Raw genomic sequence first — 19,541 nt, forward strand, 5'->3', positions numbered from 1 at the left:
CTGTAGAGGCGACGGCAGTGGCTTTCTGGACGTCCGATCAGACACTCAAATGAAAAAGGAACTGACGATTTTGTCGATGGGTAGTCGTCACGTCGCCTGTTGTCGATGCATTGACCTGTAAAAACGTCATGCTTAGGGGGAAAGAACCAACCAGCCGTAGCGGTCCTACGCTGAAGTCACCTCGATCGCTTCCCAGCGTCTTCTCTCCCTTTCTTTCCAGCTTTGGTTTTCGTTGTCTAATTCGACGTCAAGGAGAATTGATCGGCCGTGGTATGAGACAGAAAACGACCCGTTGGTGGCATCGGTAGGGATAGCGAGAACGATGAAAAAATTCCACCGTGATGTGTGTTGACTATCTCTTCTTAACTGAGAAAGTGACCGGTGCCAAACCACCTACCAATCCAAAACAAGTTTCCCAGCGACATACGTCGGGGTGGCGCAATGGCTGCGGGTGTCAGATGCAACTACCGCACTGGTTCAATAACGACGGACGCCTGTGAGACCGATGGGAAGACTGCCGGCTGCAAGAGTCTGATACGAGACCCATTATGCCTTGTCCCTCGTCGTACTTGGTACGCTCTTTCTCATTCGACAATCGGCGTCTAGAACCATTCCACGGGGAGGCGGATTGACATAGGCCGCCCATCGCGTTGGTCTGGTCCGACACCACCTTCCCGCAGTATCGCACACTGCTGGCGGACGCGCCGTGGTGTCGTGCCTTTGGGTTGGAGGGTCCCGGGTACGTGGTGGCACCTGACCGCAGAATGCACCTTACCCTGATGACGGGACGAGGCCATCAAAGTGGGAGGATGCAGGGCGTCAAAAAGCAGGATCCGAGGGGCAAAATATGAGTTTGGGCGTGGAGGAAAGTATAAGAGTCGTGGGATACCTTTGCCAACTTTGATTCTAACCCACAATCATCATCATCGCTCCATAACATTCAGAACATTAGGAGACATCCTCTCTCCTTGCTCTTCCACCATCCAGCGGACCTCAACGATTCTACCGAACAAAATGAAGTTTCTTGTCGTGGCCTCTCTCGTTGCTGCAGTCTTTGCTGCACCATCGACACTTCACAAGAGAGAGCCGGGTGAGGTAAGAAGGCAGTTTGAGGCGGTATCCTCGTCTTTCCCATATATCGATCGCCGTTTTGCCAATTCCTTGCTAACGACATGTAACTTCAGGTGCTTCTCTGTACCGAACCGAATTTCAAGGGCATATGTGAAAAGGTCGACTTTACCGTCAACTATCCGAACGCTTGCCGGCCTCTCCCAGAGCCGTTCAGGAACAACCTAGGCTCCATCCAGCCAGATCGCGGGGCCCTCTGCCGCTTGACCACGTAAGTTACCAGCCGTGTTGTATAAAATGCCCACCATCAACCGCCCCGAGGGGAAGAAAGTCGAAAGGTTGCTGACGATGAGGCGATGGATAGGGTCTCGGCAACAGACGATTGCGATACGCACGGCGACCTCTTCGTCGCGTACCCCGGGTTCAATGATCTGTTTTCCGAGACGGATTCTTCGGGTCAGGGGATTGCATACAATGCGCATCACATGGAGTGTCAACTGTGCACCAACTGCCAGGGGTGAGGAGGACCTTGCCCCCGAAGAAAGCCGTTTCTCGTTTCCTTTCAATCCGCTCTGTCGTCTCGCATCTGATCAACGGCATCATTTTGGGCCTTGAGTTTCTAATTTGTCATTGTGGTTTGGCTTGGTTTGTTTTTTTTCCACTGTACTGCATGGTCAGGCTGAGCGTCGTAGCCTGATAGACATGACGGTAGATTTTCATGCCTCGGGGCTTCTCGGAGAAGGGATGGCAGGGCATCTGCTAATATTGCATTATCATGCGTAATTATTTAATGGAACATTCTGTCGGCATGGATTGTCAGTACGTTGGTAATAGAATGTTTCTCATTTCTTCGGCGACATGATATCGCGACTACTTGAGACTTTGCAGAGAGCTGGTAACGGCCGCATGCAGCGCACGCACTCCGCAGTTGTCATGGAGTATTACTATGCGACAGCAGCCCGTCCAGCCAGCCTACAGACGGGCGGCTTTGTGGGTTATACGATCCATAAAGTCATGACGACATTCAGGACCACAGTCAGCATAGAAACAAGCATTCTTGGCATGTGGTGCGGTGTGTTGGCTGGAGTGCGGTGTGAGATGGCCAGGAGCGTTCCCATTGGTCAAAGCTCTCCATTTCCATCTGCCGTTGTATGTACTTGTACACTATAGGCTGCAGCTTCGGGTACCGGATAAATCAGAATCCGCAGGGGTCCACAGGCGCGCCAATAATCTTCGGGGAGGTTGGCATCTGAGCCCGCTCCCTCTCTCGTCGCAACGCTCATCACCATCTCCCCGCCTTCGGTCTGGTCTGCATGCTGTCAGGACCCTTTCTCTCGATGGTTTCACGTCTTTTAGGTTGAATATGTCTTGATTGACTCGAAATCTTTCATGGGGGAACACACCATCACCCCAGCTATCTACCGACTTACTTCGTAGCTCCATGTATCTTTCAGAAGCAGGCAATGGGCTTGCCAGCCTGGTACAATATCATGAAGTACTACTACACCGACGACACGTATTCGTGCCTTTATGCGGATATCGGTTCATGCGGCCGAACTCCCCCCGAATAAACCGCCTACGAAGTACATACGACATTGCCCCGCCTCGTTCCAACGTCTAGGTACCCTCGATGCTACCCTTTGTCGTCCTTCCTCGTTTACCCCAGATTATTGTTGGCCGCGGACGGCAGACGCACCAGTCACGGTGTAGGAAACATTTACGATCGTCGTAAGATTTGCCCAAAACGTATAGTAGCTGGAAACTCGTGCGGTTCCTGTACAAACGTACCTTCTCCTCCTCGTGCCCCTCCCCACCCCTTTACCCTTCTGTCGGTTGCGAGATCGGCAGGTTGATGGATCCAAGGGCGGCCGGAGTATATATAAGCTTCCTTGGTCTGATGTCTGGGACCGAAGCCCGCTCTTGGTCTTGAACGGGTCTCTTTCCCTTCTCTCAGGTGTACTTGTCTCCTCGTGTCGTGACAAAAGAACCAGGACAAGTTTCGACCACCATGCAGCTCACTACTCTTCCTCTCGCCTTGGGGGCACTGCTACTCCTCCCCACGTCAGTGTCGGCATCGCGCTGCAACGGCACTCAACCGAACAAGCCAACGCCGGACGAGGATGGGAAGTACTGGATTTACAGCGACCATCTCACGGCCGGCTTCGTCCCCTACGGCGCGGCCATCTCGGACCTGATCATCAACGACCAGTACGGCATCCCGCGCGACATCGTGGCCGGGTGGGACAACGCCAGCTACTACAGCATCGACGAGCAGCACCCCAACTACGGCAACGTGCCGGGCCGTTACGCCAACCGCATCAAGAACAGCACGTTCGAGATTGACGGCGTCACGTTCCACGTCGAGCCCAACGAGAACCCCACGGACAACCACCCCGACGGCGTCAACACGCTGCACGGCGGGCCGGACGGCTGGGGGTGGCGCAACTTTACCGTCGTCTCCCACACGGAGAACAGCATCACTTTTTCCATTGTCGACCCGGACGGCAAAGAAGGGTTCCCCGGCGAGGTCATCTCGTACGTCACGTACACGGTCACCGACTGGGACTGGGACATCTCCATCGTGGCGCTCTCGACCACCGAGAAGACGCCCATCATGCTGACCAGCCACGCCTACTGGAACCTCGACGGCTTCGCCAACAACGAGACCAACCTGGCCCACAACCACACCCTGCACCTGCCGTACAGCGGGCAGCGCGTGGCGGTGGACGACATTTTGATCCCGACGGGCGAGATCCTGGCCAACGAAAAGGGGTCGGTCAACGATTTCTGGAGCGCGCCCAAGCCGCTGGGGGCCAACATTACGAGCCCCGACCTGGAGGGGAACTGCGGCGCCGGCTGCACCGGCTACGACAACTGCTACACGGTCAACAGGGAGGGGTCGTACGACTGGCGCAGCGCCGACGGCTACGTGGCGCGCGTGCACTCGCCCTGGTCCGGCATCCAGCTGGACATTTACAGCGACCAGGACGCGTTCCAGGTGTACAGCTGCACGCAGCAGGACGGCACGCTGGCGCTGAAGCGGTCGCAGGGCCTCTGGGACGAGGAGGCGTTCCCGCGCACCATCCCGCAGTACGGGTGTGTGGTGCTCGAGGTGCAGGATTACATTGACGGGATTAACAACCCGGCCTGGGGGCGGACGGAGAAGCAGATTTTCGGGCCGGCGGATGGTCCTTATGTTCTGAGGGCGACGTATCGGTTTAGTATTAATTCGGAGAGTTCCTGAGGGAGGGGAGGGAGGGGAGGGAGGGGAGAGGGAGGAAGGCAAAGGGAGAGGGAGGTAGGGGATCATACTAATATGAATATCAGCCATCGAGTCGGGTGATTGTCGACGAGTACCTACGTACCATGGTATGATGTGATGTGGCTCCAAATGTGGCTGATACCACCCGAGCCACGATGTACAGCGATGGTGTCAGCCGTAGTCACCACACAACACCACAATAGGGACGTCATGATATGACTAAGTGATCGCCAGATCGAGAGGGGAAGCATGGTGAGGAGAAAGGCGAGGGCATAGACGAGGGTTGGTGGAATTGGAGGAACATCATCCAATCTTACCTTCTTACCCTCCCTACTTCCCCTCCTCAAATTCATACATACATCTCCCCTAATTAATCACTGCCATCAAAATGCCAACGCTCTTCCTCACGGGAGCCTCCGGGTTCGTAGGGTTCCAGATTCTCCTACATTACCTCCGCACTACGCCAGAAGATCACCTTGTCCGCGCCCCCGTTCGAACACCGCGCGAAATCACTCGCCTCCGCGCCATTCCCGCCTTGCAACCTCACCTCCATCGGGTGTCCTTGGTCGAGGTGCCTGATATAACCGCTCCAGACGCCTACGATGCCCACATCGCCTGTCATCCAGGCGCCGAAGCGGGAAAAGGGGAGGCCAAGGTAAGAGAACAAGAGCAAGCACGGGTCCCCGACGTAATCATCCACGCCGCCAGCCCCGTGGTCTGTCCCACAGAGAACCCCTACAAAGACATCTACGTCCCATCCGTACGCGGGGTCGAGAACATCCTCTCCTCGGTGCGCAAAGCCCTCCTACAGCAGAAGGACAGCCAGGCCGGGGAACGGAAACCGCACAAGGTAATCTTCACCTCCAGCCTCGCCGCCGTCACGCCCCACCCACCCCCCGCCGCCGAGGCAGACACAACAACCCCCGAGGAAAGAGGGACCGGAACCAAAACATCAGCATGGAAAGTGGTTCACATCTCCGAGACGAGCAGCCCCCCCGCCCAGCCGTCGGATCTCCAATCCCTCCGCCCCGCCGCGGTCTACTCGGCCGCGAAAGCCAAAGGGCTAGCCCTGGTCGAGGAGTTCTGCGCGAACCCCGCCGAGACGGAGGGCATCGACGTGGCGGCCGTGCTGCCGGCCTTCATCTTCGGCCCGGACGAACGCGCCACGACGCGCGGGCAGGTCATGGGGTCGTCCAACGCGCTGCTCCTGGGTCCCCTTTTCACGGGCGACGGAGGAGGCACCGGGGATGCGCCGATGCCCATTGCCGGCACCGTGGTCGATGTCCGGGACGTGGCAGAGTGTCATGTAAAGCTCGCCCTGGGACGTCGCGACGAAGGAGGGGAAGAGGGTGGTAAGCCCCGGGCGAGGCTGGCCAAGTTCCTCTGCGCAAGGGATGCGGATTGGAACGCGCTGCTTCGGCACGCGAGGGGGGTTGCACAGGAGAAGGGGCTCGTCGGTCCCCCGACGCCCCGGGGGGAGGGCGAGGGGCAGGAAGGACAGAAGCAGGATGCGTTCCTCTCGCTTCCTGTCGATATAGACGTCCGCGCCACGGAGGATGTGTTGGGAATCCGGTTTAAGGAGCCCGAGGAAATGGTTGCCGACTTGGTCACCTACGTTGTCGGGTTGCCCGACTGACCGAGGCTGTCTGGAGTTGTACGTTGTATGTGAACCTCGCGACGAACTGCCCTAATGAGATGCGTGCCAAGTCTTTTGTTGAGCGTTGGTACAGTCCCTCTGATTGGTTGAACTGATTACTAAGCCAAGTCCTGGTTGCAGACCATGGACCTGTCGATAACGCAGAGTATAAGTAAATACTTTACGCGTAGTATTTACCGTACCCAAACAACTACGCTCTCTTCCATCTGCTCTCCTCTTGATATCTTCCAGACCTGAGGAAATCTAGACATTGCGTCCGTTGTACCTGGGAGGGATTTCAGGATATCGGGGTTCCAGGGAGGTCTTCCGGGTTAAAACGTCACGTGACCATAATAGTCACATTCTACTGGTTGGGTTGTATTGTAGAGTCCGGATACGAAGTAGGAAACAGACAAACACACATCGCATCACCGTCCACTTTTGCTTGTATATAATCAATTTTTCAAAAATTCGTTTAGTTGAGATTATTGAGCTAGTCTCATTATTAGATAGTCTGAGTGGGGTTGGGTGAGGTGGTTGTTGAGTTATAATTCCTATTAAGATCGCGACTTACACAGTTATCTAGGTGTTCACGATACACTACATCGCCATCATCGTTCCGGGGAACCGGGGGAGGACTTGGGGCTCACTTCTAGAATGCGGTTAGGACAGCTTGACGAACCACATAGGTCTCGTGGCCCATCCTTCGAGGTGTCAGAACGCGCATAGGTACGCGGAAGGGAAGTCTATTGGGACGAAGTAGGATACCAGGGTGAATACACCGGCCATCCCGACAATCCCATCTCAGACACAGTTGAGTGGATGGTAAAAGGGAAACAAGACAGGGTCTGAACAACAATCTGAATCACGGAGCCTAGTACTCCTTTCCTACCCCAAGTCCTCACGGCGAATTAGCAGGGTCCATATTCATGCGAGCATACTCAGAAACGCCCTAACCAGAACACCCCACACAAAAGAAGAAAATGCGCCGTCTCATGCCCGAATCATCACATCACGGCTGCCAGATTACCAGATTTCAGGACTTCAAGGACATGTTTGGTTGCAGTGTCATCACCAGTGGCTTCATTCTCCACCTATTAAGAATGGCTGGGCGAGACCATTCTCGTACATACAGCCCAATTTTCCACTACTGTAAAGTAGGAACCCGGGATTCTCTCCCATCCCATCCAGTAAAAATGAAAATAAAATAAAATGGGATAGGTGGAGCCGAGAGGCTCGGAAGCAACAAGCCAAAAACCCCCTCCTTTCCTCCACTCTCCTCCGTTGACCGCTCGAAAACAACGCAAAATTGGATGACCCCTGGGCCGGGCCCGTACGGACCTTCGAATGGTGTAGGACAGTCCTTATTTGCACCATGTCCAACCCCATCCAGCACTCTTCACGTCGCGTCCAGCCAGCAGACAGAATTCGAGGGGCGACGAAAATCCCTTTGCCTTGTGCAAGAAAACGGATGGGATTTCCTCCCCTATGATTCCGACCGTCCCACCAATGGATGACCGTGCCGCCGTCCCCCGGGCCTGCGTGAAAATCTCCAAGCCGTTGCTCCGAAAACGCCCCTGTCTCCCTGTCAAACAAATGAAATGCCTCCTTTCGTGGCGGTAAACCATGCCCAGGGCTAAATGCCGTGCTTTTTCAGTCTATATATGTGTATATATAAGTGGGGTATTCTCGGGAAAGTAATGAGAACAAGTAATAGAAAGTGACAAAGAAAAAAAGGAAAAAGGTAAGGAAAGATATGCGCGCTGAAGCGGATCTGCTGTAGGATGGTGGTATCGGTATCGGTATAGAACATGTTGCAGGAGAATCGAATATGTTGCTGATTCCGTAGACGACGGAACATAGGAGGGGCTTCGAAATTGAGGTTGAATATAATCAAACTCAGGCCAGGAAAGAGAATCTGCAACGGCTCGCACACCTGCTTGGCCGTTCAAATCCCCGTCCAGCCCCTGCTGACCCCAAGGAACATGGTATAAGATCAGCGATGCGGGGCGGTTAGATTCGTCGAAGGTCCTAGACCCGGTTGCCCGCCGCCCAAATGCTGGCTGAAGCGGCAGCGGCCCACTCGCTCTCTTCGTACGGTGGTGTCGGCCATTTGTAATCGTTGCCTTGCGACTTCTTCAGGTTGAGAGGCTTTGGTGTCACCGATTCGTTGCCCTCCCCGAACATCACTGCGTTGTTGCTTGCTGAAGGAGACGGCGTCGGGTAGGGGTTGGAAAAGCCAACGTTGCTCGCCGTCTGCCGGAGCCCCGGTCGCCCGTCCTTCTCCATTCGCTTCATTGCCCGGTGAGTCGACGTGAGTACTTCGTCGAGCAGTTCGTCCTCCTCGTCGGGCGCGTCGTATTGCTGCATACCCTGGGCCGCCACCTGTGTGCGGCGAGTGCGACCGGACATGGGTCCTCCCCGAGCAACGGCCATCAGGTTGTCCACAGAACGGGGCTGGTTCTTCGGCAGCGAGTGGTGCCTCTTGAGGTTGTTGGTCGGTGACGCGTAGGGAAGCCCGTTCGGCTGCGAGTCGCGGTGCTGCTGCACATCGCGCAACGCCTTGTCCAGGGACTCGTACGGCTCGGCTTTCGGCGGTGGCGGTGGAGATGGGTCCATCACCAAGGACGACCGAGTGCTCGCCCAAGGACCGCAACCTGCTTGCGCCTCGACGTCGTCGTAGGCGGGGGAGATGGGTGTCTGGTGACGTCCCGAGAAGCGGCGGGCGCGCTTCCGTAGGTGAGAGAAGAAGCCTTCTTTGTGGCCGCTGGGCGGCGACGCCAGTCCCGTGTTGCCATTCAGGGCTCGCTCAGCTTGCTGGCGGTGCATCTCGGTGTAGTTGTTTGTGCTCGACGCGACGGACGACTGCCTGCCCAACTTCTGGCCGGCCTGCACGGTCCCACCGTTGACGTTCTCGTGGTGCGAGGGCCTGTTGCTCGCCTGAGCCGTCACTGCATCAGACAACGGCGATATCGGCCTGATGCTGGGCAGAATAGGCATGGGCGCGACGATGGACGGGCCGTTTGTCCAGGTGCTTCGTTTGCTTGCCGCTATCCGGGCCTTGGTGGAGACAGGCGCATCGACAGGCGCGTGCAGAGGGGCGGGGCGAGGAGCCATGTTCTCCCTGACAGACGTTTGCGATGTGACCGTCTCCGAGTTGTCCGATCGCCCGATGAGGGACTTTCGGAACCACGACTGTTTGGATGAGGCCGGCGTCGATGTCGGCGCCGCAAGATCCCTGCCGCGGTGCAGGTCCGATTGCTTCCGGCCCAGGATCCGCGACGCGGAGGACTTTGGGCGAAGGGGATCTACGGCATCGATAAAGTAGTCGTGAGCGATGGCCTGGCTGGACGTCGGCCGGCTCTTGGGGTCCCACATGAGGCACCAGGTCACAAAGTGGCTCAGTTCACGCGGCCAGTGCGGCGCCTGGAGAATCGAGTCCAGAGAGTGAGGCGCCATCTTGGGGAACGAGAAGCCGAGCTTCCCGGCCAGCCGGACACCTTCACGCCACTCGCCTCCACCGACGCGAGCACCCGACTTGCTGTACCAATTTCCCGGGCTGCCCATGATCTCGCACACACGCCAAACCTGATCGACCTCGTTTCCGCCGGGGAAAAGGGGCTTGAGAGTGGCAATCTCGACGGCCATGGCACCGACGGCCCAAATGTCGACAGGTGCCGAGTACTCTCCCGCACGGAGCAGGACTTCGGGCGCGCGATACCATCTTGTCGATACGTAGGTGGTGTAGGGAAGCTTCGAATGTGTCTCACGAGCCAGACCAAAGTCGGCGATCTTGACGGCGAAGCTCGGCGGAGGGGTGGACGGCGGGGTGACGAGAGCCGAATAACGACGGAATGATGCGACGGCCGAATCGTGATGAGCGGACGTGGTGACGAGGATGTTCTCGGGCTTGATGTCTCGGTGGAAGAAGTGGTGGGCGTGGATGTGTTCGAGACCTAGCATTATTTGGTAGAGAATGCTCTTGACGCTGGCGTTGTCGAGACACTTGTGGTCTCTCGCCTTCATCAACTGGTAGAGGTTGCCTTCCATGTACTCCATGCAGATGTGAAGCTTCTTGCTGTAAGGGTCGAGAAAAATGTCGAGTGCGGGAACGAGGTGGGTATGTGGCGGGAGGGTCCGCAGGAAGACCACCTCGCGGAGTTCGAGGCATGGCGCAAAGGACTCGAAGGTCTTCTTCATCGTTTTGATGGCAACCTACACGAAATGGTTAGACTGACCGAGCTGCTTTACCCCCCGTCGCACCACGGCGTGACAACCAGGCTTCGATCTTACCACTGTGCCACGACGAGCTACGTTAGCCCCGGCGGTGCGGACCCGTGCGAGACACACACTGCCAAAACTGCCGTCTCCGATTTCCTTCAACACTTCGAATCGGTCTTGGAGAGCCATCATACTGGAGTTTTGGGACAAGGACCCACGACGGGTCAGATCGTGCGCTGAGGCCATTTCGTTTTAGTTGGTGAAATGCGTAGATGGCGAGATGTTTCCGATGCTGTCTAATAGGGCTCCGAGTCAGCCGAAAGGGGTACCTTTGCTAGGTGACAGCATTTGCCTGAGCCGTACCAAAGCAGGATCTGCGGAGGAGAAGCTCTATCAAAGAGCCCGTCGAGATTTATCGGAGCATTCAAGTAGATGCGCAGCTGAAGTAACAATGATGAGGCGCGTTTCGAGATGTGACAAAGCAGCTTGAATAGGCAGCGGTCGAGTTTGCGTCGATGCACAAGACGCACGAAAACAATAAAACGTTCAAGACTGATAGTTGAAATGGTTGAAAGAGTGAAACCAGTAAGAGGATAGGTGAAAAATAAAATGAGAATAGATTTGGAGTAATGAGTGACTGGAGGTGAAGAGGGAGGAGGAATCCGGGAAGGGGGTCGTTCCGGATTGGTGTTATTGAAAAGGAGGTGGACAAGGGTACAGGACGCTCGAGCCAGAATACTATCGGTCGATCGGGGATGAGATCCGGTGACAGCTGACTGAGCAGCCAAGACTGAGAGGTGCGTAAAAGATGAAGCTTGGGATGATGAGAGAGTGAAGAAGAGAGGGAAGAAAAAAATATTCCTCCTTTGCGCACGAAATCTCGCCGAATCGACCAAGATCAAGTTGTTGTCGCGAAGAGACGAATTACGTCGCGAGGTATCGGCGGTGAGTGCTTGCAGACGCTAGAGCGAGAGGGTAATGGTGCGGCCTTTTGGGAGTGCTGGAGCGGTAAACTCGGATCAACTGCACCGCTCGCTGAGTCGCCCACCAAAAAAATAATCAATGCTTTTCGGGGGTGCTGGTTTGGTGAGACTCGGTCGACAGAATAGTGAAGTGATTTGGAGGGAGGAGAAAGCGTGGAGAGTCGGTCGGTCGAGGCGGGTTGGAGGAAGATGTGGGAGGGAAAGTTGGACGGGAAATCAGCAGAGTGCGAGTGCTGGGAGCCAAGCTCAAGCTGGGGTCGACGAAGGGGCTCTGGGTATTTCGGATGGCTGATCCATGTAGCTTGCTTAATGAGGAGGCCGGGGTCCCGCCTTTAGCATGAATTTGTGGTGGCTGCCGGGGGTTCGAGCGCCGTTGCAGGGACGGGGACCAATCTCGCTAAACGGCGGACGGTACTGGTGTTTCTCCGGTAATCAATTTACACTGGGGATTGGCGTGGATAAAATTGTATCATGGTGAGTGGACGAGATTTCCCGGCTGGTTTACTCAAAACGAATATGTAAATTTATGCTTGGAGATTTGTTGGCATGCTTTGTCGATGGACGTTCCATTCGTCCAAGGAGGTCGAGAGGTCGAGAGGTCGTGACCAAGGGAGGGTGGGAAGAAACGACGCGTGTCTGTATAGATATACACAAGTGTTAGAGAGTGTTTGGTCAGGCTGAGAGATGGGTGGTAATAATGGGCTGGGATGAGTAGATCTTTAGAGGAGACGGAGGGGACGGGAGAAAGAGAGGTAAGAAAACGAATACATGAGGTGAGGAACGGATTTTGGAGGAGTTGCAGGATCGGTACTGTCCGTACCTTTTCATCCCAAGTAGGGCAGTCGTGGAGGAAGGCAGGACCGACTCGACCCTTCTGGTTGAAAGCTAGAAGGACCCGAATACTGAAGGAATGAGTGACGCAGGCACCAAAGGCACATTCTTGTCCAAAAGGTACAAACACACGTATGTACACGTACCTGTAGGGACGGGAAGACATTGTATCAGCTCTTCCTACCCGGGAGGGGGGGGGTTCTGGACAGTCTAGCCTTATAATGACTATCAGTAATGTAATAGCCTTATAATGTTATAGCCCGTAATTATGTTAATATACTGTAAAGATTATCGAATAGCCTGTTTGCTAACAGGGGTTAATATTATATCGTAATGGTCAGGTACATTAGCATAGTGATTCTAAGCAGTAAAGTCCATAGTAACCAGTAAAAAACAGTATCGATACAAGGTACCCTGTTATACACCACAGGATATCTTATTAGTTATTTAAGGCCCACGAAATAACTAACCAGTTTAAATACACTAACTATTTCTGTTAGTATTATTAAGCTGACAGTATATTACTACTAATAGTAATTAAGTATATATACTTAATAGGAAGTATATTCGCTAGTAAAATAGGAGGAGTGGTATATATACTCAAAGTACTAGTATAATATCCCGGTAGGTCCTTCTATAATAACGAAGCTATCGTCAGGAGGCAGGGCAGGCGGGGCAGGCAGGGCAGGCAGGGGCAGTAGTATACGTACTTCGTAGATCCTTTTCTATCTAGGTATCTTCTTTTTTTTCCAGATCCATCTACAGTTAGGTCTTCTTCCTTTTTAATAATAACTACAGCAGACCTCTTCCATAATAACAGAGGTAGGCAGAGTCCTATCCACAGAGTCCTATCATAGAGTCCCATTAAGCTAACCTCTTCCATAGCAGGACCTCTTCTAAAATAATAGAGGTAGGCAGAGTCCTATCTAGTAGTCCTATCCAGAGTCCCATTAAGCTAACCTCTTCTATAGCAGGACCTCTTCCACGATAATAAAGGTAAGCAGAGTCCTATCCAACGGCCCTATCCAGAGTCCTATTAAGCTAACCTCTTCCATAGCAGCAGGACCTCTTCCACGATAATAGAGGTAGGCAGAGTCCTATCCACAGAGTCCTATCCACAGAGTCCTATTAAGCTAACCTCTTCCATAGCAGCAGGACCTCTTCCATAAATCCACGATAACAGAGGTAGGCAGAGTCCTATCCACAGAGTCCTATTAAGCTAACCTCTTCTATAGCAGCAGGACCTCTTCCACGATAACAGAGGTAGGCAGAGTCCTATCCACAGAGTCCTATCCACAGAGTCCTATCCATAGAGTCCTATCCACAGAGTCCTATCCACAGAGTCCTATTAAGCTAACCTCTTCCATAGCAGCAGGACCTCTTCCATAGCAGCAGGACCTCTTCCATAGCAGGACCTCTTCTATAGCAGAAATATCGTTAGCGTTCTTTAGAGGCAGGCGGACTTAGGAAGGGAAGGGAAGCAGGCCATAGAATGGTGTATTCATACTAGTACATAATAGTATACTTTAGAGGAATATTCGAATATCAAAATTCCAAGGCAAAAAGGAGGGGTATAATATAGATACAAAGTGACTATACATATACAGGAATGCCTAAATGCATACCCCCGATATAGAATCTGCTACTCTGTTAAGGCAGACATTATGACCTATGTGACTTTAATGTCAATATAGAATAGACTGTCCGGTTACATACACTATCTAGGCGGAAATACTAACTACGCTGGTCACTATATAGCAGTTTCTATACTAAATACAGGGACAGGAGCAACACTGTGATATAGTGAAGGCCCGAAACAGTAAGTGGCCTAGACACCCTAGATCCTAGTCATAATAGTATTAACATATTATTAAATACGACCTGACTAGGCTTATTATTCTGTAGCTAGCCTAAGGAATACACTGTCCAGGACCCCCCACCACCCGGTTAGGTTGTACAGAGAATTATTGAAGGTACGAATACGTTGTACATGAAAGTATGACTGCCAAGATTGGGGGCTGCACAAATTCCACTTTGGTGTCGCGAGAGAAGGTACCTGAGTAATTAGTACCTATCGACTCTGCGGGAACTTCCTCTATCCATAGGTAATTACCATCCAAGTATCGGTACGCGTCTCGAATGGATGACTGATAACCAAGACGTTCGTCGATGGACTCACCTCAGCACCACCCTGTCCGAGTTTACGTCGGTGCCAGCAAAGCATTGCATGACCCAGTGCGAGTCCAGTTTTAGAAATAACGCGCACTGAGCTCATTCCCGAAGGTCGCGTTCGGGAATATCAAGGTACCTAGTGCTTGCCGAGGAACGGAACCCTTGCTTGACTTGCGACACTGCCAACACAAAAGAAGAAGAGGCAAGGACCGTCCCGAGGTTATTGGCATGTCCACTTTTGAAAGACCCTTGGTTTTCCTGGCGTTCTTATTTCTGTCTCGGATATCACATATATCTTTCTTTCGTATATGTATACTAATAGCAGAGTGCTTCTGCACCTGCAGTCCTGTGTACCAGTCTCTGTACATTTATTATGGTTCTTTTGCGGCAGACGCGGTTATGGCGAGACTCACTTAAAAATCCCGCCAAAGGGCCGAGATATTTCCAATCAAATGCTGTGGTTGGTTTCGCGGAACGCGCTGCCTAATTCGACAGAAATCTCAAACCGCATACTTGGGTTCTTTTGACCTTGACCGACCCCTTTTAACTAGGGCAGCTGACAGGTTGGAAAGTGCGCTTAGTAAGAAAAAGAAATGCAAAAGGGGAAACAACATAAATGTGGTGCTCCATAAAATACCTTAGCGAACCGAACCACTCAACGCGCATCGACGCGACCCCAACGCGGGGAGCGAGTGCATACCCGTACTTTACGTATTCCACCGGCTCACCTATTTCGTATAATGTACATCGTAGGTACCTAGGTGAGAGTGACACGTTTGTCCATGACCTGACCTCAGTGGTCCTGACAGTCAAGTACTTGCAATATATCCAGGTTCATTCATGCTATAACCGAAGTGCTCCTGACAGTTTAACCCAGGGGGGCCAGGGGTCATCATCACTCTGTTGACCGTTCAAAGTCATTTGAAAAACCGGAAGGTCATTCGTGAAATCCCGTGTGCATGTCACCCGTTGGTACCGAGCCCGCAACGTGCGGCTCAAGAGGGGAAAAAAAAAAAAAGAAAAAAAAAAAAAGGGGGCTAAATTTATACGTTGTATGATTGGACAAATCACTTCGTTCCACCGATGTTGGGACCTCACCTCAGCTGGAACCGCCGAGTGAGTTCTGACTTGATGCTTGCTTATTGTTTGTGTCCTACCACGCAGCTAGTCGCTGCCCGCAAAGCTGCGCGAACTTGATGTGGTATCACGTATCACAAAGTCCAAAGTCCACGATGTCTCAATCACATAGCTGGGTACAACCAACTACGAGGGCATTCAGTATTTCCAGCAGCGGGCCAACTGCTGGCCTCCTTTCCATCGCCAACGACCATCCACCAGAAAAAGTAATTCGTACGTGAGGGCCAAGCCACGGGATCAGAGAGCGAACGAGAAGGAAGAGGGGAAAAGCAAAAGAAAAGAAAGGAATAAAAGAAAAGAAAAGGGCGAAAGGCGGGGTGGTTACGGCCAAAAGCATTCGAGGTTGCAGGTGCTCGTGAACCATATGACACAATTCTCCGTCAAGTTAGACCAGGAACCGATGTACTCGAGCTGCGGACGCCAGGCACCAGGCGGATTTCGAGCAATGCGGGGGACGGGAAGATGCTCTGGACCAGGTTTCACAACCTCCTCCCGGTGTCTCCTCATCTGAATAGATGAGGTAGGTGGCTATGCAGGAACATGCGCGTTCCTGAAAAATGCAGCTCTGCTGGAGCTGGACCGAGTGCAAAATCCGTCTGGCTTCACGTCCTGACTAGTCATTACTGGCTTAGGACAGCCTTAGCCTCGCAGGCCCCTTCACACAACTGGAATCGACGTAGGATTGATTGTGAAGCAATAAGGTCAGGTCTTATTTACCTGGAAAGCCAAACGGACGGCGTGCAGCGTCGACAGTACCACGGACAGGTTATAGAAGCTGACATCTCTCCAGATGAATATCGAGCCGATTCAGCGGCTTGTGCTGTTCAGTCCGAGGCGCAGGGTCTGGTAACTCTCTCGACAAGCGAGTTGCCGTATTGATGACTCTCTGGGGCCATCAGGCTCTTGGGCGCGTGGGCTCATGGGCGGACGTGAGCCAGCTGCATGTCTCGTGGACTATGGGCGGTGCCGGCATTAAGCAGGGAGCTGTGAAAGCGGCCCGTCTGGGACATGTCGGGAGCGATACCACTCGTGAGTCCACACACGGTGCTTTCCGTCCTCGACAAGCCGTAGTAATAGGGATGCTATATCCCCGGAGACTACCTATCCAAGGAAAATACTCTACGACAGGTGGCTAGTGAGCCTGGTTCTGGTATTGACGCGAGTTTGGACCCTGAACCTGTTGGGTTTCTCCGAAAAATAGAAGCCGAACGCCAGAATAAGGCAGGCGAGTTGTCTCCCTCATTGGGGTCATCAGTTGCAGAACTGAGGCCAGACAGCTGCCCATGGCCTTCACATAGGGAGAAGGTGCTTCATTGCAATGTCCTCTTCACCTTTATTATTAACAGATCTTCTTCATAAAACCTTTATCGTGTCTCTTCACTTACTTGGTATTATTCGTTACCCACGATGTATACACACTATAGTTATGTTTGCACCAGTCTCGTGAATATATTAGGTTACCTACCTGCTTTGCCTTTATTATGGCATGTGAGAAGCCATGGTAGGAAGGCAAACTGTATAACCCACGTATAGCTTATTACTACACATTCACTCACGAATAAAACCTATGAACTAGAAATTATCATAGGAATAACCAGAGTACCTTCCTTGGGTGTTATTATGAGTAGTTACCGGGTTGGAGCAAAGCAGTTACCTTTTGACTTGAGTACTGATTTCTTAATAGGAACTTCCTTCCTATCTACCTAGGTACCTATCCACTGCCTATAATGTTAACGAGGAAGGTGTTGACCAGGAGGAATGGGCGCCTGCCATAACTACCTACTGCCTACCCCGGAGGCAAACATTCATATTTCAGGGGAATATTTCCAATCTTTTCACCTCTCATCTAATTCATCCATCTTCCATCACCATCCTACGAGGACCTGCACAGCCTCAGCCCAGTCGTGCCTCAAATCCCTCTCACGGGTTTGGGCTAGGCCGGTGGCCATTCCATTCAACCTCGATCTTGACCTGTACCGCCGACATCGCACGTAGATATGACCTCGCTGGCAACCAGCGGCCAGGACGGCCCCCGGTATGTCTCCGTTTCCCTCGCCTTATCAGCTTCTCTGCCCTGACCGCATACCTCCAGCTATAAATGTCGTGTCGGGGGAGAATGGCAGCCCTTGTCCAAATTCTCCAACCGGAACCGGAAGATGATCCAAAACCGGCGTAAGGTCAACCCTGCCAACACCGGCATGGTTTGTCGCGAACATAGCGGGGAGCCTGTCATGGAGCTTCACTGCGAGGGCCCATGCAATGAGACAAAACATCTGGATCATTTTTCCAAGGCAACCCGAGATCACGGCATGAATGTAAGTGCTTGTTGTCTCTGTCCTTCCCCTGCAGACGAGGAGATTCCTGGGGAATCGTCTGTTGCTGACGAGAACCGATTGAAGTGGTGCAGAGCTTGCCAGGGCTGGGCCCTCGCCCAGGAACCCGGAAGGGTCCCCTTCGCCGCCCCCAACCAGCTTCATGACGTCCTAGAGCAGGAGGCCGACATCGATATTCCACTGGCACCCGAAGCATACTTTGGCGCCCCCGCCTATGATGATGACGACGACGACGACGACGAAGCAGACGAGCCTCTCGCGCCCGTCACCGACCCCGCCCTCCTTATCGGACTCCGTGGCGACAACCCGGCAACCTCGTCGCTTGCTGCTACCTCGGGAGCCGAGAGCCGAAGCCAAAACATGCAGCTGCCACCGCATATTCTGCGAACCCATTACGCTGGTTCCTCTGATGGTTCTTCGGATGCCTCTTTCCCCCTGTACCTGGACGACCATCAACAGACCGCCGGCCCAAGTCATGGACTTGACAATCTCGCGGATGGCGTCCGCAGCATGGCAGAACTCTGTCTCGATGAGAAGAAAATGAGCCGGCCTCCCCCCCAGAACCAAGATATGCCGGCTCCACAACATACTCGCCGAATGGGGTCGTCCCAGAAGCATCCAGGACATCCTTCCGACATTTCTGAAAATTCCTGGTACGGACAGTCTCTGCGTCCCCACCTGCAAGGCGCCAGCCGGGCGGCCAACGTCCCGAACGCAACGACGCCGCACGATGCGCGCATTCGGGGTTCCGGCAGAGGTTCCGGTAGAGGTTCTGGTAGAGGGTCCGGTTGGGGCTCTACTCGGGGAAGCGCCAGGCCGGCGCCCCAGAATGCCTCGAATTCCTGGGGACGTCCGCGTCATGCCAACAAGGCCTTCAGCGAAATATCCGAGGAAAGCATTCCCGACTCTATTGTCATCAGGTCCGGCCGTGTGCCTCAAGCAAATACTGGCGGTTATAGCCTGGGACAGGTTCGTGCCTTTCTTACCTTGCACATTGCACAGCGGTATTTCTTCCGGGGATAGCGTGTTGACGACTAACAAATGCTGGACTTGTAGCCTCGATTCCGTCACGGCGGTAGTCTAGATCTCGCCTCTTCCGCAGCCCCTAGCTCGCGAACCGGTGGCGCTCGATTTGACGCCGATACCGTAGTCGACGAGGATGAATTCTGAAGTATCCAGCGGGTCGTTTTGTGCCGATGCTGGTATTTGGGCCGGCCCGACGCTCTTCCCCCCTCGCCACGTTTGCTACGACTTGTAGGTAGCCGGCAATGTAGACCGAGATATCTGAAAGTAGTCCTCGCATAACTATAAAGAACGAGGAGGTCTGTTAGCTTATAAAATGGTCTCGCACTTTCACATCCCACATGCTTGTTCCCCATTCACATGGAGCCCAGCGGGTAACCGAACTTCTTGATTTCCGATATATGCTCTTACAATTCATGGACCACATCAAAATCCATAGTACAAGTTGCGGGTATGCCACCCTTGGTCATCCGTGTCCTCCACTCGTTCCTATATATCTTTACCAGTTCCCCCGGCGCACCATTGCTGTCTTCACTCAGGCTTCTACAAGCCCGTCGTCACCACGATCCCTGATATATGGGCCTTCCAAATTGCCTCGGTTAGTTCCTCATCTTCAAGCATTATAAAAGTATGTCTCAGCGCACTGCTTCACAAGCAGTCGGATAGCCGATGACAGATGGCCCTCTTCAATAGATGGCATCATGCGAGTCCACGGTTAGTGGCGCCGCAATCCCAATCCCGCCTCTGCCCTCTGCACATCGGCAAGGGCTGAGAAGGTGCCAGTATAAGTGTAGTTTGTATGTCTGTGTGTCTGTTTGCGCGTGTTCAGACGCAATTTCGAATCGTTTTCATCTCCCATTCCCACCCTGGTTCTT

The 19,541-nt window shown here is 53.3% G+C and overlaps 5 protein-coding genes across 5 annotated transcripts; 4 read left to right on the top strand and 1 right to left on the bottom strand.

Moving 5' to 3' along the window:
* Window positions 1-685: 685 nt before the first annotated feature.
* Window positions 686-1,924, top strand: ACRALDRAFT_1060540 (uncharacterized protein). Its single transcript, XM_071016249.1, has 3 exons — window positions 686-1,095; window positions 1,185-1,339; window positions 1,433-1,924. The coding sequence occupies exons 1-3, from the start codon at window positions 1,015-1,017 to the stop codon at window positions 1,587-1,589; spliced, it is 393 nt and encodes a 130-aa protein (XP_070878417.1). The 5' UTR covers window positions 686-1,014; the 3' UTR covers window positions 1,590-1,924.
* A 1,152-nt stretch (window positions 1,925-3,076) lies between these two features.
* Window positions 3,077-4,312, top strand: ACRALDRAFT_2097061 (uncharacterized protein; the record flags this gene model as incomplete). Its single annotated transcript, XM_071022810.1, has 1 exon — window positions 3,077-4,312. The coding sequence occupies one exon, from the start codon at window positions 3,077-3,079 to the stop codon at window positions 4,310-4,312; it is 1,236 nt and encodes a 411-aa protein (XP_070878418.1).
* A 406-nt stretch (window positions 4,313-4,718) lies between these two features.
* Window positions 4,719-5,966, top strand: ACRALDRAFT_2014689 (uncharacterized protein; the record flags this gene model as incomplete). Its single annotated transcript, XM_071019785.1, has 1 exon — window positions 4,719-5,966. The coding sequence occupies one exon, from the start codon at window positions 4,719-4,721 to the stop codon at window positions 5,964-5,966; it is 1,248 nt and encodes a 415-aa protein (XP_070878419.1).
* Window positions 5,967-7,997: 2,031 nt separating this feature from the next.
* On the bottom strand, window positions 7,998-10,433 carry ACRALDRAFT_1026131 (uncharacterized protein; the record flags this gene model as incomplete). Its single annotated transcript, XM_071014779.1, has 2 exons — window positions 7,998-10,181; window positions 10,260-10,433. 2 exons carry the CDS (start codon window positions 10,431-10,433, stop codon window positions 7,998-8,000), a joined length of 2,358 nt encoding a protein of 785 aa, XP_070878420.1.
* Window positions 10,434-17,466: 7,033 nt separating this feature from the next.
* ACRALDRAFT_2023603 (uncharacterized protein) lies at window positions 17,467-18,813 on the top strand (the record flags this gene model as incomplete). The annotated part of the gene is made up of 3 exons (XM_071020147.1): window positions 17,467-17,625; window positions 17,710-18,612; window positions 18,700-18,813. 3 exons carry the CDS (start codon window positions 17,467-17,469, stop codon window positions 18,811-18,813), a joined length of 1,176 nt encoding a protein of 391 aa, XP_070878421.1.
* Between the last annotated feature and the right edge of the window lie 728 nt (window positions 18,814-19,541).

This window comes from Sodiomyces alcalophilus (genome assembly GCF_042370955.1).
Source record: "Sodiomyces alcalophilus JCM 7366 unplaced genomic scaffold ACRALscaffold_1, whole genome shotgun sequence".
In the NCBI taxonomy this organism is placed as follows: Eukaryota; Fungi; Ascomycota; class Sordariomycetes; order Glomerellales; family Plectosphaerellaceae; genus Sodiomyces; species Sodiomyces alcalophilus.